Genomic DNA, 16,213 nt, shown 5'->3' on the forward strand with positions numbered 1-16,213 from the left:
CCAGGTGGCCACACCAAACGAACAGTGGCTGGGGCAAGCAAGCACAGACCATCTCTAAAGGGCCGGAGCACTTCTCCTATGAACACAGGCTGAGGTAGATTGGGCTGTTCCACCTGGAGAAGAGAAGGCTCCAGGAAAACATTACAGCACCCTCCAGGTAAAGGGCCTACAAGAGAGCTGGAGATGGCTATTGGCAAGAATGCGGAGTGATAGGACAAAGGGCAAAAGCTTCAAACTTAGCAAAAGCAAGAAGGTTTAGATTAGATGTTAGGAAGAAATTCTAGACTGTGAGGGTGCTGAGGCCCTGGAAGGCTATGCCCAGAGAAGCTGGGGATGGCCATCCCTGTCAGTCTCCAAGGTCAATGCTTCAAGTAACCTCACATAGTAGAGGGTGGAACTATGGCAGGGGGTTGGAACCAGATGACATCTAAGGTCTCTATGACCCAAACCCATTCCAGGACTGTGTAGATAAGGCACTTGTCTTCCTAAGGCACCATTATGCACAAACAAGCCCGGCTTTCCTGAGATGGCTTGTCTAGGGTTACAATTCCGGATGTGATAAAAGGTATCTATTCTATCACCATCTGTTGAGGGTGGGGACAGGGATCCTTATCTCCGTGGGAGATATTCTGCCAATGGGCCATCCACTGAAGCCAGACAGGGCATTGTTCTTTATCTTTTCAAAACCCATTCTTCCTCCAGAGAAGTATCTTCTGCTAATGGCCCATTGAGTCCCACTGTGTCACTGATAAAATTACTTCATCCCATTGGAAGTTGCTCCAGCCAGGGGGAAAGAGCCCAACATTTCTTACCAAGATAAAAACAGAGGTTTTGGGACACTAAGGTAGCCCTTTCTCCACTGGACTCCAGAGGGAAACTGGATTTCTCCACATCACCACTGGTCATCCAGAGGGAAACTGCACCTTCTACAGGACCACTGCTTCAACTGAATCACATCTGTGACTACAAAAGGACTACAGCCACCATTTAATTGAACTGCTACCAACACCCTGCATGACGGGGTGTCAGGTTGTACTCTGACTTTGTCAAGGTTTGGGGTTTGTTTCTTTGTAGTACTGCATTTCTGTTTTAATTTCCCTAGTAAAGAACTGTTATTCCTAATTCCCATATCTTTGCCTGAGAGCCCCTTGGTTTCAAAATTATAATAATTTGGAGGGAGGGGTTTTTACATTCTCCATTTCAAAGAGAGGCTCCTGCCTTTCTTAGCAGACACCTGTCCTCCAAACTAGGACATGGCTATACATCTGCCTGCTAATGTAAAAAAGTGAATTGATTTCTTATTGTGTGCACAGCTTGTGTGCACAGTTTTTACTTTACCCATTAAACTGTAACTCAGCCTGTAAATTTTTCACTCTTACCCTTCTGATTCTCTTCCTTATCCCACAGTGAGGAGTGAGCAGGTAGCTACGGGGGGCTGAACTGCCTAGCAAGTACCAGTAGTATCCAAATATGTAATACACCAACAGATATTTAATCAACTAATCTTTAGATTTCTATTTTATTTAGTGGTTCCTGGTATTTCTTCGTAACATGAGGAAAATCAACCAGTGTGTTTATCTTTTCCCAAAAAATAAAATGTCACAGCTTTGCAGTCCATGCAGAGATGACTAAGGTTAAAGAAAATACTGTACTGTATAATAATCTGACTTACACAGGTAGATGATATTCTACTATGAAGATATATTAAAGCCAAACAGTAATCTAAATAATATCATAAGGTATAAAGCAAACAACAGAAATTACTGTTAGAGCATTAATATGCAGTAAATCCTGAAATACCTTCTATCAAATGACTGAATCCTCACTAAAACTTTATTAACATATGTACAAGTATCACTTCTACAGGGAAACAAAACCCATAGCACATGAACACACACACACTTACATATACATACACCCACATCTATATATATACATACATATATATATACACACAGATACAAATACATGCATGCACACACACAAATGATGTACCTCTCCAAGAGCTTCATAGCGCTTTTGATTCCATCTATGCAAATCTTCACGATAATTAAAAACAAATGGCTCTCCAGTCTTAATATGTCTTAATTGTCCTCCTGTAAAAGAAAAAAAATCATTACAGTTAATATACTTCTTCATAAAAAGTAAGACACAGTCAATCGCTGAAAATTTTAAAATAAATCTACATCTAAAAATCAAGCTATCACCAATCCCTTCTCATTTTTGGGTATAGGCTTTTTAATAAAACAATTCTAGCATTAAAAAAATGCATTTTATGGTATATACTGCTAGATTAAGCAAAAAAGAAATTATGACAGCGAAACTGCATGCAGATATCAAATACCAAACTGCTTCACAAGACATATTTATGTCTCAACTGCTATGAATTAACAGTGAAATGTAAGCATTAGCAGTTAATACTTGATCTGCAGGTGACTGAATTGTAGCTACAAATCCTCTACTTCAAAACTAACTGCATTGTAAAGAAATTCAAATACAAAAGGGACTGGAAGCTGGAAGAAAGGAGAAGATTTGTCTTCAAGCCTAACAACTTTCTAAACTAATCTGAAAAGAATCAGGTGCACAGTTAGGGAACTCCAAGGCATAGTGAAATCAGTTAAGACCTCCTAGATTCAGGATATACTGAGATTACAACAGTAGAACAGAGCAAAATGCTTGTTCAGAGTAAAATCACATGTTACTCTTACATTCCATTGTAACTTCCTGTAGTTGGCCTTGTTTATAGCTAAAGTTACCAGTATACCCAACCACTGGTGAAGACACGGCCTGCATTAAAGCAACAGTAATAATAAAACGGCAACCAATAAGGAAGCCAACTACAAAACAAGCTTTTTACCAACAATGTTTCAGCCTATCAGACAAAATACAACTTATGCTCTCAAAGCATTACAAAATAATAGTGAAACACTAAAAATAGGGATATGTGCAAGTAAATTTTGAATGCTGAAATGTCTGCCTGATGAAACTAAGATTTCTCCATCATGTATCCTCTTGAATAGAAGAAAATCGGTTCATGTATTTACAGAACTTACTTAATTCCTGATGCTTTAAATAAAATATTTAAGATCTGATGTCTGTAACAGTTATCTGCTTATCTGCTGATTTACCTTTTTTCTAGACCTTTTTTCCATATCTTACCTCATGTACTAGATACCAAGGAAGTATTTCTCCACAGTTTCCTATCCCTGTGTAGGGCTCAAACATCCTCCTTCTCACATTTTTCATCATTACTTTCAGTTGTTCCTTCTCAGATTCGTACTCTTCAAATATGCTACTCAACTGGCTCTCACCTCAAGTAACAAATATCTGCTGTATTTTTCCTTTAACTTTTTGGACCCCCTGCCTTATTTGGATTTAAATAATCTGAAAAAAAACTTCAGTACTTTTCCACTATAAAAAGAAGCATGATTAGGACATAAAAATACACGACCAAACATTTGAATTATGTGTACAAAAGCAAAATGGTGACTTTTTTGCTTTGCTGACCCTTAGCACATATAATAGGTTTTCCTTCACTGAATGCAAATCATTCAGGCTGTGAGATTAGTAATGGAATATTCAGTAACATAATTCATTCCCCAAAATTCAAATTTCAGCCCTTTTTATCAGCCACATATGAACCATTAACTCTGAAGTCAGCAAGGAAGATACAGTAGACACAGTGCAGATCTAAAATAAGGAGCTGAAAAGTGACAGAGCCGAACTTCTTCCATCAAAGAAAGAGCATCACTTTCATGACACTTTTAGTCTCTAAGTACCTCTCTGTGAAAGCCATCAGGGTATTAAAAAGCTAAGTATTGCATAAATGACTATCATTTAAAGGAAAGCTCTTTTTTTTCTTTAAAAGTGGAAGATGTAAAACAGGTAGATTTAGAAACTGAAGTTCCTCTGTTCACAGAGCAAAGAAAACGGTACTACAAAGAAGTAAAATTGTAAACATTCCCACTTGTTTTACAGGTTTTAAACTATCTTGAAAGAGTCCCTTCCTGCAGTCTGGTATTACTTAATCTCAGAGGTTCATTTCTCACCTGGATTTCAAAATGCATGCACTGGAAATTATAAATACTTAGTCGTTTAACACAGAGATTGAGCTAGCTGGAAGCACTTGCTGTCATCACACACTTGGCTGCAATGCAAAATTATGTTCCACACCAGAAGAGACAGTCTATCACATTCCCCATTCTTCCATCAACATACATAGGTGTTTTCCTATTGGTATTAATGGAATAGATGGGACAATATTATCTGAAAAACAACTTCTTCTGTAGCCACAAAAATTAATCAGGAAATAAAACATTCTTTAAATGAGTGACCAATCTTTAATTGTGATTTTTAAATGCTACAGAATTACTTTCAGAATTTTTGTATTAACACTTGTGTAACAAAAACAGGAAGTCATGAAGTAGGTTCAGTACAACTCCACAACACTGCATGAAATGAGGGATTTTTTGTGATAATTGTATGAAATAAACACAGGTTTTAGATTTACAAGTCTATGAGGACTAAAGTTTAAAATTCTATTCCTAACAGGAAAGTATGAAATTTTAATAGGGACTTATAAGGTGTAATTCAACTTCTGATAACCTCTCAACACTATTCTAAGTATAGTCTTCACAAAGCACATATGACTTACTTTCATTAAAAATGTACTCAAATCCTTCCAAAGTATCAGGAAATTCAAGTGGTGGTTCATCTTTTTTCATTAGTTCATCCAAGTCTATTCTAGATAATAAATCTAAAAAAGGAAAAGAAAAAAATACATAATGCATGGTCTGTCTTTTATTTCCCTTGTAACACTGACAAAATGTGTTTGCAGAGATTTGTAGATCTTACAGGCAGAAGATTATGCAAATATTGCTAAACATAGGACACTGTTATGGGAAATCTTCTTCAAGGTTTAGAAGTTGGACTTCATTGTCCGTATACTCGTTTATTTATTTATTTAGCCACCTATTTATCTCTGTGCTAATCTAAAAATGTCCAGAGACAGGGAAGTCACCAAAGACATATCAATTTTGTTTCAACTACAGTAATTTCACAACCATAAGGCGCACCGGACTATAAAGTGCACCCCCAGGGAGTCGGCAAAATTCGCAACTTTGTAGATCATATAAGGCACACCGGACTATAAGGCGCACTTTTTTTTTGCAGCGAGGCTCCACCCCCAGCTTCCCCCGTGCAGTTGCTGGACGAGGCCCCACCTCAACCCGGTAGCCATTGGCCCCTGGGCCTGCCTGTACCTGGCAGGAGGGGTGCCTCGGGCCCCCAGGCCTGCCTGTACCCGGCGGGGCCAGGGCAAGCCCATCACTGCTCCGTGCCGCCTCTCCGGGGCCGGGCTATGGCCGCCGCCCCTCCATGCTGCCTCACCGGGGCCAGGCTATGGCTGCCGCCCCTCTGTGCCGCCCCTCTGGGGCCGGGTTGTGGCTGCCGCCCCTCCATGCCGCCTCTCCGGGGCCGGGCTGTGGTCGCTGCCCCTCCGTGCTGCCTCTCCAGGGCCGGGCTATGCCCGCCGCCCCTCCGTGCCCCTCCACGGGGCTGGGGGGTGCCTCTGGAAGGGCCGTCTCGCCTGCACGGGGCCGGGGCGTGTCTGTGGAGGGGCCGTCCCGCCTGCACGGGGCCGGGGCGTGTCTGTGGAGGGTTGTCTCGCCTCCATGGGGCCGGGGTGTGCCCGCCGCCGCTCCGCCCCACCTCCACCTGGCAGCCATGGCCCTGCTGGCTCCCCCCGCGGCTCACAGCTCTCACTTCTGGGTAGGCAAATTTCTGAACTTTGTCCATCAGATAAGGCGCACCGGACTATAAGGCGCACTTCCGGGTTTGGGGGAAAATTTTAGTCAAAAGGGTACGCCTTATAGTCATGAAATTACTGTGTATTCACTACGTCAGTATTAGAAAGAAAGTCTTTGGGGAATGCATCACAGTTTTAAAATAAAAGTTCTCTCACTTCAGTTTCAAATCATTGATAGAGTCTTGACTGCATTCTGGAGGAGTTCAAATCATCTGATGCACATCAACTCACTGGCATTTACCAGCTGTGTGACCACACTAATCCTCAGCCTCTCCTCTGATACCCAGACTGTTAGACCTGAATCCTTCCCTCAACCACCTCCTTTAATAGCTCTCAAGGCAGAGACAACTCCCATCCATTTCATAGCAAGCCATGGTATAAACACCCTTTTCAGATCAGGACTGTAGGGCTTGGTGCAACCTACAGTCACTAATGCAAGTACACTAAAACTAGCATAATCTACATTCTTTACCCTAGATTTAAGGAATTACATTTAATCAGAGGCAAACTTACAGGGACATCTTTACATCTACCAATTACCGCAAACACAGTTATTATGTGTACAATGATCTCTCCTCATTGCGTATCACCCACACAACACAGTGTTACACTTCTAACATTTTCTGATTATAAATTAACATCAAGAAACAATTCAGCAGAATTTCAACAAATTCATCCATTTGACATTAATTATGTTTCCATCTCTGTATCACTTAAAACAATTATTTTTATATTTTGTACCACTCTTTTTGCTTGGTCTTGTTGCCAGTAGGCTACCCACCTAAGTTTAGGAGTGACACATTCAACACTTTGACATTTCTACTGTTTTAAATGTACTGAAAATTATCTTCAGCATTCTTGAGAGTTCCTTGACCTGCTCTTCTACAGCTCTTCAACTTCACTTTATATTTATTTCAGCATCCATGACTGTCACCAACTCTTCCTTCTGAGTGACTCCACTGGGCAAAAAAGCTGGAGGATCAAATGCCATCTGGTGTGATTGCTGAAATTCAACATCTTTCCAAAAAGTACTACAGTTTCTGAGTATCTCTGTGGTATCTAAACGTCTACATAACACCAGATACTGACTGGATGACTCTAAATCTGGCTTTCCCAGCCACAGCTCACTTTTACATCACATCTGTTTAATAGCAACTCTTATGAAATGCAATTCATGCAAGAAATCATGTGTTTGTTCTTGTGCACTGTCCTTTGAAGTTCTGTGGAAATTCCTTTGGCTCTCAACCAAAGGATACGGAAAAAGAAAAGAAGTCAAAGAAGTCTCCCACAACAGGATATAAAAAGCATGTCCTTTCTTCCTCTTGATAAAAATCAAGGTAGCAAACAGCACATCTTTCTCTCCTTAGTGAAGACTCCAGTCACACCATATCCCTAAATTAAATTTCACTTCTGTACCTTCTTAGTGTGATCTATACAATAAAATATAAATCTCTTGAGTACCAAGGACCATAGTATATGAAGTATATTATGCTTATTTGCAGTATGTATTGTCATGATTTACAGCTTTCATCAGTCACTAAGGACGATTGCACCTGTTCTGAGCTGCAACCACTGACATGGCCACTTTACTCTTGTGCAACTTTTCAAATTAAAATTATCTAAAATTATCTAAACTTGGTGGTTCTTTCAAAATCTGATCTACCATTCTCACCTAAGGTCTCGGAGTTTCCAACTCAATTTGAGATAGATAACAGAGCTGAAAACTGAGTGATCTCCAGGAGACCTTCTACAACTAAATGGAAAATCACTCATCACATCAGTGACACTGATCCTTAATGAGAATCAAATTAATGCCATGGGAGTTTTACTTCAAAACCTGAACTATAACTTCCTTGAAAGATACCAACTGGACAGAATTGGCAGAAAGTTTGATGAAAGCACTACATAGGCTATAACTAAATACTTCACAAAGACTCAATTCCAACTGAAGGAACATCATCTATCATCACATAAACTGAAGCACCACTTTCTAACAATACTTTGATAGAAATCCAAGATGTACACTGGGGTGGCAAGACATGTTGTTTTTTCTCCTTTGAAAGACAATTTAGAACACAACAGTGTGATACAACACAATCAAATCAACATTTTGTTGACTTGTGGGTCTAACCAACTTCTTCCACTTCCAAAGTTGAAAGCTACTACCTAAAACATGCCATTTATGTAATTTAATTTTTCCCCCTAAGTCATTTAGATACGTTTATTTTTTAAAACGTACAAAGGGAACTTCATAAAACCAATATGGAAATCAACGTCCTCAAATCCTCCTCCCTTCTAGCATTCTAGTCCAAGAGATTTTTAAAAACTGTAATATGGTTGTATAACCATAAAACAAAAGCATCATACAAATTAAATCAAAACTTCTGAAAACTAAGAACACAAAAGCACCAGACAACTTTCTAAAAAATGAGAATTATGAAAATTGTAAAAAGCAAGGAATAGTTTATTCTGTTACTACTTACCACATACCATCTTATGTTTTATACCATCTTATGAAAATACTGATAAATGGACACGCCATTAGACAATAAGCATTAGCACAGGTGAAATAAGCCTCTTCTAGTATTGTAATTCTCAAGCTCTAACTCATAACTATATCCCATTATTTTCCTTTCCGTAACAATCATTTCCAAAATGTTAAATGTGTAAAAAAAGGCAAAAAAGACTCATACCCTTTAATGCAGTGGTCTTCTCTTTTTCATCTGGACCTCCTTGTTGGAGTTGAGCCATCATTTATCCAAACTATCAACAGACTTTGAAATACTGAGGTAAATGTAGATTAATATTCAAACAACGATCTGAAAGAGAACAAGAGGTAGAAATTAATAAATTTTCTGACTTCTCCTTCAACACCTTCTGTCTGCTACTGCTTACATCACCAAAATAAAAAAATATGAGTATTTTAATCCCAAAGTCTGACAAAGTTTAGTTACAGATTCAAGTTCTCAAGAATGAACAAAACCCCTCCTTAATCCTAAAAGGACTTCTACCTAATCAAAACTACATTTATATTTCTAATGCAGCATCAGTAAACAATAAGTCTTTTACAGAAGTGCAACACTTGCAAATCAAAAATAGAAGATACAAGAAAAAATACAATCAACAGAACTTCCACAATCTTTATGGATTTTCTTCAATAATTAACTCTGCTTTGTTGTCATTACTACTCTATATACAGTAATTTCACGAATACAAGCCACACCAATTTGACTAAGATTTTGCTCCTAAACCAGAAATGCGGCTAATACTCAGGAGCAGCTAATATGTGAATAATTTTCTGACATTTACAACCTCAGAAGTGCCAGCCAGAGTGCCGAGCCGAGCAGCTGCAAAGTTGGCATTTTGCGATTGTTACAAATTGTTACTCTGTTACACCGTAGGTGGAGCCTGGCTGCCTGCAGGCAGCATGGGGGGTGGGGAGAGAGAAGGGAGAGTTCTTTCCTTCCCTCCTGTGCCACAGCCCGGGGGAGAGACGGGGAGGCCCTGCGCCGCCATTGCTGCGGCCCGGGGAGGAGGGGGTGGATTCGGGCCGCAACTGCCGCGGCTCTGGGAGGCAGTGGGGGACCCAGGCCGCCACTGCCGCGGCTCTGGGAGGCGGCAGGGGACCCGCGTTGCCATTGCCGTGGCCCGGGGAGGAGGGGGGGGACCCGGGCCGCCACTGCCACGGCTCTGGGAGGCGGCGGGGGACCCGGGCCACCACTGCCGCAGCTCTGGGAGGCAGTGGGGGACCCAGGCCGCCACTGCCGCGGCTCTGGGAGGCGGCAGGGGACCCGCGTTGCCATTGCTGCGGCCCGGGGAGGAGGGGGTGGATTCGGGCTGCAACTGCCGCGGCTCTGGGAGGCAGTGGGGGACCCAGGCCGCCACTGCCGCGGCTCTGGGAGGCGGCAGGGGACCCGCGTTGCCATTGCCGTGGCCCGGGGAGGAGGGGGGGGACCCGGGCCGCCACTGCCACGGCTCTGGGAGGCGGCGGGGGACCCGGGCCACCACTGCCGCAGCTCTGGGAGGCAGCGGGGAGCCCATGGCAGCACCGGGTCGTGGTGACCGAGCAGTGCTGGGTTGGGCTACCTGGCCCCGTTGGCAGCCCCGAGCGGGCCGAGCCTGCACAGCCCGAGCTGAGCCAGTAAACCCTGCCCTGACGCCGTTCTGTTACTATTTGGCAACTTTGTTGCACACGCGTCCTCGCTGCGAACGACAGAGCGGCTTATACTCGGGTGCGGCTTATTTATGGACAAAAAACGAAATATTTGCCAACACCCAGAGATGCGGCTTATACTCAGTGCAGCTTGTATTCATGAATTTACTGTAGTTTTGTTTTAGTAAAGATACATGAAGCACCCAATTTTAAGTCACTGTGATTTCCACCATACGGTATTGGTATTGAAATGCATTTATATTGTAAATGTGTTGAAATATAAGCTATATTTGTCCAGCTACAGAACAAATCTCAGTGTATTCAAGGCAAGACTTTACATACAGAATTTATTTCCAGATTTCTCCTACTGCACAGAAGGCAACCCAGACATTTAAATCCACATACTTTCATCTTGAGTCTGACACCATGGAGTGAACTACCAAATCACAATTGCTTCTTCCTTCTCAATAAAAAGACTTTAGTGCACTGAATTCTTATTCCCTTAATAGTTTTTTGGTTCTTTGTTTTATCTGTCAGTCATAACCAACTTGCTTTATTCTTCTCCATCATGTACAGTAATTTCACGACCATAAGGCGCACTGGACTATAAGGCGCACCCCCAGGAGTCGGCAAAATTCGCAACTTTGTAGATCAGATAAGGCGCACCGGACTATAGGGTGCACTTTTTTTTTTTGCAGCGAGGCTCCACCCCCAGCTCCCCCCGCGTGTTTGCTGGACGAGGCCCCGCCTCCATCCGGCTGCCGCGGCACTGTGGCCCCGCCTCCACCCGGCAAGCCCGACCCCGCCTCCAGCCAGGAGCCCCGGCCTCGCAGCCCCGCAGGCCCCCAGCAGCCCCAGTCCCGCGGGCACCAGGAAGCCCCGGCCTTGCCTCCACTCAGCAGCCCCTGTCCCGTGGCCCCACGGGCACCTGGAAGCCCCGGTGCTGCCGGCACCCAGCAGCCCCGGTCCCGCGGCCCCACGGGCACCCAGCAGCCTCGGCCCCATGGCCCTGCAGGCATCTGGAAGCCCCGGTTCTGCAGGCACCCAGCAGCCCCTGTCCCGCGGCCCCGCAGGCACCCAGCAGCCCCGATCCCGTGGCCCCGCGGGCACCCAGCAGTCCCGGTCCCGCAGGCACCTGGAAGCCCCGGTCCCGTGGCCCCGCAGGCACCTGGAAGCCCCAGTCCCGCAGCCCCGCGGGCACCCAGCAGCCCCGGTCCCACAGGCACCTGGAAGCCCCTGTCCCGCAGCCCCGCGGGCAGCCAGCAGCCCTGGTGTGCGGCCCCGCGGGCACCCAGCAGCCCCGGTCCCATGGCCCCACGGGCACCCAGCAGCCCCGACCCTGCCTCCAGCCAGCAGCCCCGGTCTCGCAGCCCCGCGGGCACCCAGCAGCCTGGGTCCTGCAGGCACTCAGCGGCCGCAGCCCCGCAGGCACCCAGCAGTCCCGGCCCCGTGGCCCCGCAGGCACCTGGAAGCCCCGCTCCCACGGGCACCCAGCAGCTCCGTTCCCGCGGCCCCGCAGGCACCTGGAAGCCCCGCTCCCACGGGCACCCAGCAGCCCCGGTCCCATGGCCCCGCGGGCACCCAGCAGCCCCGACCCCGCCTCCAGTCAGGAGCCCCGGCCTCGCAGCCCCGCGGGCACCCAGCAGCCCCGGTCCCGCAGGCACCCAGCAGCCCCGGTGCTGCCGGAACCTGGAAGCCGCGGCCCCGCGGGCACCCAGCAGCCCCAGTCGGGCAGGCACCCAGCAGCCCCGGCCCCGCGGCCCCGCAGGCACCTGGAAGCCCCGCTCCCACGGGCACCCAGTAGCCCCGGTCCCATGGCCCCGCGGGCACCCAGCAGCCCCGACCCCGCCTCCAGCCAGGAGCCCCGGCCTCGCAGCCCCGCGGGCACCCAGCAGCCCCGACCCCGCCTCCAGCCAGGAGCCCCAGCCTCGCAGCCCCATGGGCACCCAGCAGCCCCGGTCCTCCAGGCACCTGGAAGCCACGGCCCCGTGGGCACCCAGTAGGCCCAGTCCTGCAGGCACCCAGCAGCCCCGGTCCCATGGCCCCGCGGGCACCCAGCAGCCCCGGTCCTGCAGGCACCCAGCAGCCTCGGTGCTGCCGGAACCTGGAAGTCGTGGCCCCGCGGGCACCCAGCAGCCCCAGCCCCGCAGGCACCCAGCAGCCCCGGTGCTGCCGGAACCTGGAAGCCGCGGCCCCGCGGGTACCCAGCAGCCCCAGTCGGGCAGGCACCCAGCAGCCCCGGCCCCGTGGCCCCGCAGGCACCTGGAAGCCCCGCTCCCACGGGCACCCAGCAGCTCCGGTCCCACGGCCCCGCAGGCAACTGGAAGCCCCGCTCCCACGGGCACCCAGCAGCCCCGGTCCCGCGGCCCCGCAGGCACCTGGAAGCCCTGGTCCCGCAGGCACCTGGAAGCCCCTGTCCCACAGCCCCACGGGCACCCAGCAGCTCCGGTCCCATGGCCCCGCGGGCACCCAGCAGCCGCGATCCCGCCTCCAGCCAGGAGCCCCGGCCTCGCAGCCCGGCGGGCACCCAGCAGCCCCGGTCCCATGGCCCCGCAGGCACCTGGAAGCCCTGGTCCCGCAGGCACCTGGAAGCCCCTGTCCCACAGCCCCGCGGGCACCCAGCAGCCCCGGTCCCGCAGGCACCTGGAAGCCCCGGTCCCATGGCCCCGCGGGCACCCAGCAGCCCCGGTCCTCCAGGCACCTGGAAGCCGGGGCCCCGTGGGCACCCAGTAGCCCCGGTCCCGCAGGCTCCCAGCAACCCCAGTCGGGTAGGCACCCAGCAGCCCCGGTCCCATGGCCCCGCGGGCACCCAGCAGCCCCGGTCCCACAGCCCCGTGGGCACCCAGCAGCCCCGGTGTGCAGCCCCGCGGGCACCCAGTAGCCCCAGTCCCATGGCCCCGCGGGCACCTAGCAGCCCCGGTCCTGCAGGCACCCAGCAGCCCCCATCCCGCGGGCACCCAGCAGCCCCGGCCAGGCAGGCACCCAGTAGCCTCAGTCCTGCAGGCACCCGGAAGCCCCACTCCCACGGACACCCAGTGGCCCCAGTCCCGCAGCCCCACAGGCACCCGGAAGCCCCGGTCCCGAAGGCACCCAGCAGCCCCAGCCTCGCCTCCACCCAGTGGCCCCGGTCCCGCAGCCCCGCCTCCAGTCAACAGCCCCGGCCCCGCAGGCAGCCGGCAGTCCTGGCCCCGTGGGCACCCGGCAGTCCCGGCCCTTCGGCCCCGCCTCCACCCGGCGGCTGCAGCCCCGTGGCCCCGCCTACACCCAGCAGCCGCGGCCCTGCCGGCTCGCCCCGCAGCTCGCAGCTCTCACTTCCGGGTTTGCAAATTTCCGAACTTTGCACATCAGATAAGGCGCACCGGACTATAAGGCGCACTTCCGGGTTCAGGGTAAAATTTTAGTCAAAAGGGTGCGCCTTATAGTCGTGAAATTACTGTACTTTATCATTGATGAACTGGCATGAACTCTGTCTCTATTGTAATCTGTCAAAATAGTAACAGGATTCACCAACTGTACTACTGGCTCGCTAACACTCAGACCTGCAAGAAAGAACCCCAGAATGGTTTAAGTAACAGCAGTTCATTGTATAGACAGCAGAAAAAAAATAAACTTAGCATAATAAAGACTATAGTAATTTCACAACTATAAAAGGCCTTTTGACTAAAATTTCTCCCCGAACCCGGAAATGCGCCTTATAGTCCTGTGTGCCTTACATAATGTACAAAGTTGTGAAATTTGCAAACCCGGAAGTGTGAGCCGCAAAGCGGGGGCGGTGCCACAGGAGTGCTGAGACACAAGTGGGGCGGGAGCAGGCAGCCGCAGCTGGCAGGAGCCACGCGGGGAGGCAGTGAGAAGCCAGCCCTGGCCCCGGCACAAGGGGAATGAGAAGCCGAGCGGCGCCAGCCACGGCCCAGGCGCGGGGGGAATGAGAAGCCGGACAGCTGTGGCCCGGGCGCCAGTAGCCTGGGCGCGGCGGGATGGAGCCGGCAGCGGCTGCAGTGGCCAAGCCACAAGCCGAGCTACGGCAGCCAGCGCCGGGCAGGAGTGCCTGGGCCCACAGCAGCTGCGGCCCCTGGGCAGGGGAAGCTGGGACCCGCAGCCGCGCGGTGGTAGCCAGGAGCCGCGAGCCGCGTCAGCCGGTGCCGGGGGCAGGTGGGAGTGCCAGGGCCCGCAGCACGGGGAGAGCACCTGGGGCTGCGTTTAAAGGCTACACCAATCTCTGAAAAATGTTTGCAAATTGAGCACCTGCCAGTAAACTCCACGATCTCGGGATTCCATTACTAATTAGTTACTTTGTTGCACACGGTGCGGATCTTTGTTGCAAAAAAAAGTGTGCCTTATAGTCCGGTGTGCCTTATATAATGTACAAAGTTGCGAAATTTGCCAACTCCTGGAGGTGCGCTTATAGTCCGGTGTACCTTATGGTTGTGAAATTACTGTACTTTTATATTCTACATAGATAAACCTATTAAGCATTTTCTTGTATTAAAAGAGTAATATAGCAATTTAAGGGGCTGTTAGTTATTACCTAAGGAACAGGTTTGAGGGATTGTTGTGATTTGGTTTTTTAAACCTGGGGGTGCAGAAAGTTCAGTAATTCCATTTTACAAGCTGGAACTATGGCAGATTTTGACACCTTCCTTTGTAAAGGCTGTTCAGACAAAGTTGATGAGAAACAGCAATACACTACAAGAGCCTTTAAAGATACAATTACAGGACAAAAGCACTGTTTTTATTGCATACTTCATAAATTATGACATGATTCAGCTAAAAATGTGTGTCTTTTGACTTTAGTCACCACTTGTAACAAAAGCAATCACAAAAATAACAGCAAAACCACTGAGAATTTTTGTGCGTTTTCTAGCCTATGCTAGAATATTTGTCAATCCAAATATTAAGTCACTCAAATGTTGATTCCCACACATGTATGGTATTAAATATTTTTCTCAGCTGCTTTCAAGCAGCCTGTTGAAAAAAGACTACCAAATACAAAATCTTGTCCATTTGCACATTTGCAAATGTTTGTACATTTGCAGCACAAATAAACTATATTCTACATAATAGTATATTCTAGTAAATTTCAGTATATTCAAGTAAAGTATATAGAAAAGAAATCAATTTCAGTTAAAATTATTCAAAGTGCTAAAAAAATCATAATTATAGCCTTTTGTAATAGCCCAGATTCAAATTACAGTAATTTCACGCGTATAAGGCACACCCTTTTGACTAAAATTTTGGTCCAAACCAGGAAGTGCACCTTATACTCCGGAGCGCCTTATATATAGACAAAATTTGGAAATTTGCCAACCCAGAAGTGTGAGCTGCGAGTCGAACTGCGTGGGACAGCAGAGCTCAGCACGTGTCCTGGTTTGGAGGACAGGTGTCTGCTAGGAAAGGCAGGAGCCTCTCTTTGAAAAGGAGAATGTAAACCCCCTCCCTCCAAATTATTGTAATTTTGAAATCAAGGGGCTCTCAAGCAAAGATATGGGAATTAGGAACAACAGTTCTTTACTAGGAAAATTAAGATAGAAATACAGTACTACAAAGAAACAAACCCCAAACACTGACAAAGTGTCTTGGGTAACAATACAGGATGTGATCAAAGTATCTATTCTATCACTATCTGTTGTGACTAGGTGGGGCAGTGAGTCTTTATTTCTGTGGGAGATACTCTGCTAATGGTCCATCCATTGAAACCAGATGGGCATTGTTCTTTATCTTTGTACCCCCCATCCTTCCTCCAGGGAGTTATCTTCTGCTAATGGCCTATTGAGTCTCACTGTGTGACTGATAAAATTACTTTATCCCATTTAGAGTTGCTCCAGCAATTAGCAGAGTATCTCTCACGGCGATAAGGATCACTGCCCCACCTGGTCACAACAGATGGTGATAGAATAGATAATTTGATCACATCCTGTATTGTAACCCAAGACAGCAAGGCTGGTGCAATTGTTACTAGTTGGTTACTTTGTTGCGTGTGGATGCTTGCTGCCAAAAAAAAAAAAGTGCACCTTATACTCCGGTGTGCCTTATGTACGGACAAAGCTCGGAAATTTGACGACACCCAGAAGAGCACCTTATACTCCAATGCACCTTATACTCATGAAATTACTGTACTCTAGTCATATGAAGTTGAGTGGCTTTCCCTATAAAACATTTGAAAATTCATAATTTGGTATAAGTAAATTAATGCAGTTAACAAAATACATATAGGTCCTCAAAGATTTGTTGTTAGCCAAGGGAAGAAACACAAA

The 16,213-nt window shown here is 47.9% G+C and overlaps 1 protein-coding gene across 9 annotated transcripts in view; it reads right to left on the reverse strand.

The window, feature by feature from the left end:
• Positions 1 to 16,213, reverse strand: part of FAM172A (family with sequence similarity 172 member A) — a 298,225-nt gene that overhangs the window by 258,638 nt on the left and 23,374 nt on the right. For 8 of the 9 annotated variants that reach the window (XM_033084694.1, XM_033084695.1, XM_033084699.1 and 5 more), the window contains exons 2-4: positions 8,500 to 8,625; positions 4,655 to 4,756; positions 1,996 to 2,096 (exon numbers count right to left, since the gene is read on the reverse strand). In XM_033084694.1, coding sequence (XP_032940585.1) covers positions 1,996 to 2,096; positions 4,655 to 4,756; positions 8,500 to 8,560 — 264 coding nt within the window. In that variant the 5' untranslated portion in view covers positions 8,561 to 8,625. Of the gene's footprint in view, positions 1 to 1,995; positions 2,097 to 4,654; positions 4,757 to 8,499; positions 8,626 to 16,213 lie in introns of those variants that run through there. The other variant, XM_033084690.1, reaches the window with a different exon arrangement.

Source organism: Catharus ustulatus, chromosome Z (assembly GCF_009819885.2).
Source record: "Catharus ustulatus isolate bCatUst1 chromosome Z, bCatUst1.pri.v2, whole genome shotgun sequence".
Taxonomy (NCBI): Eukaryota; Metazoa; Chordata; class Aves; order Passeriformes; family Turdidae; genus Catharus; species Catharus ustulatus.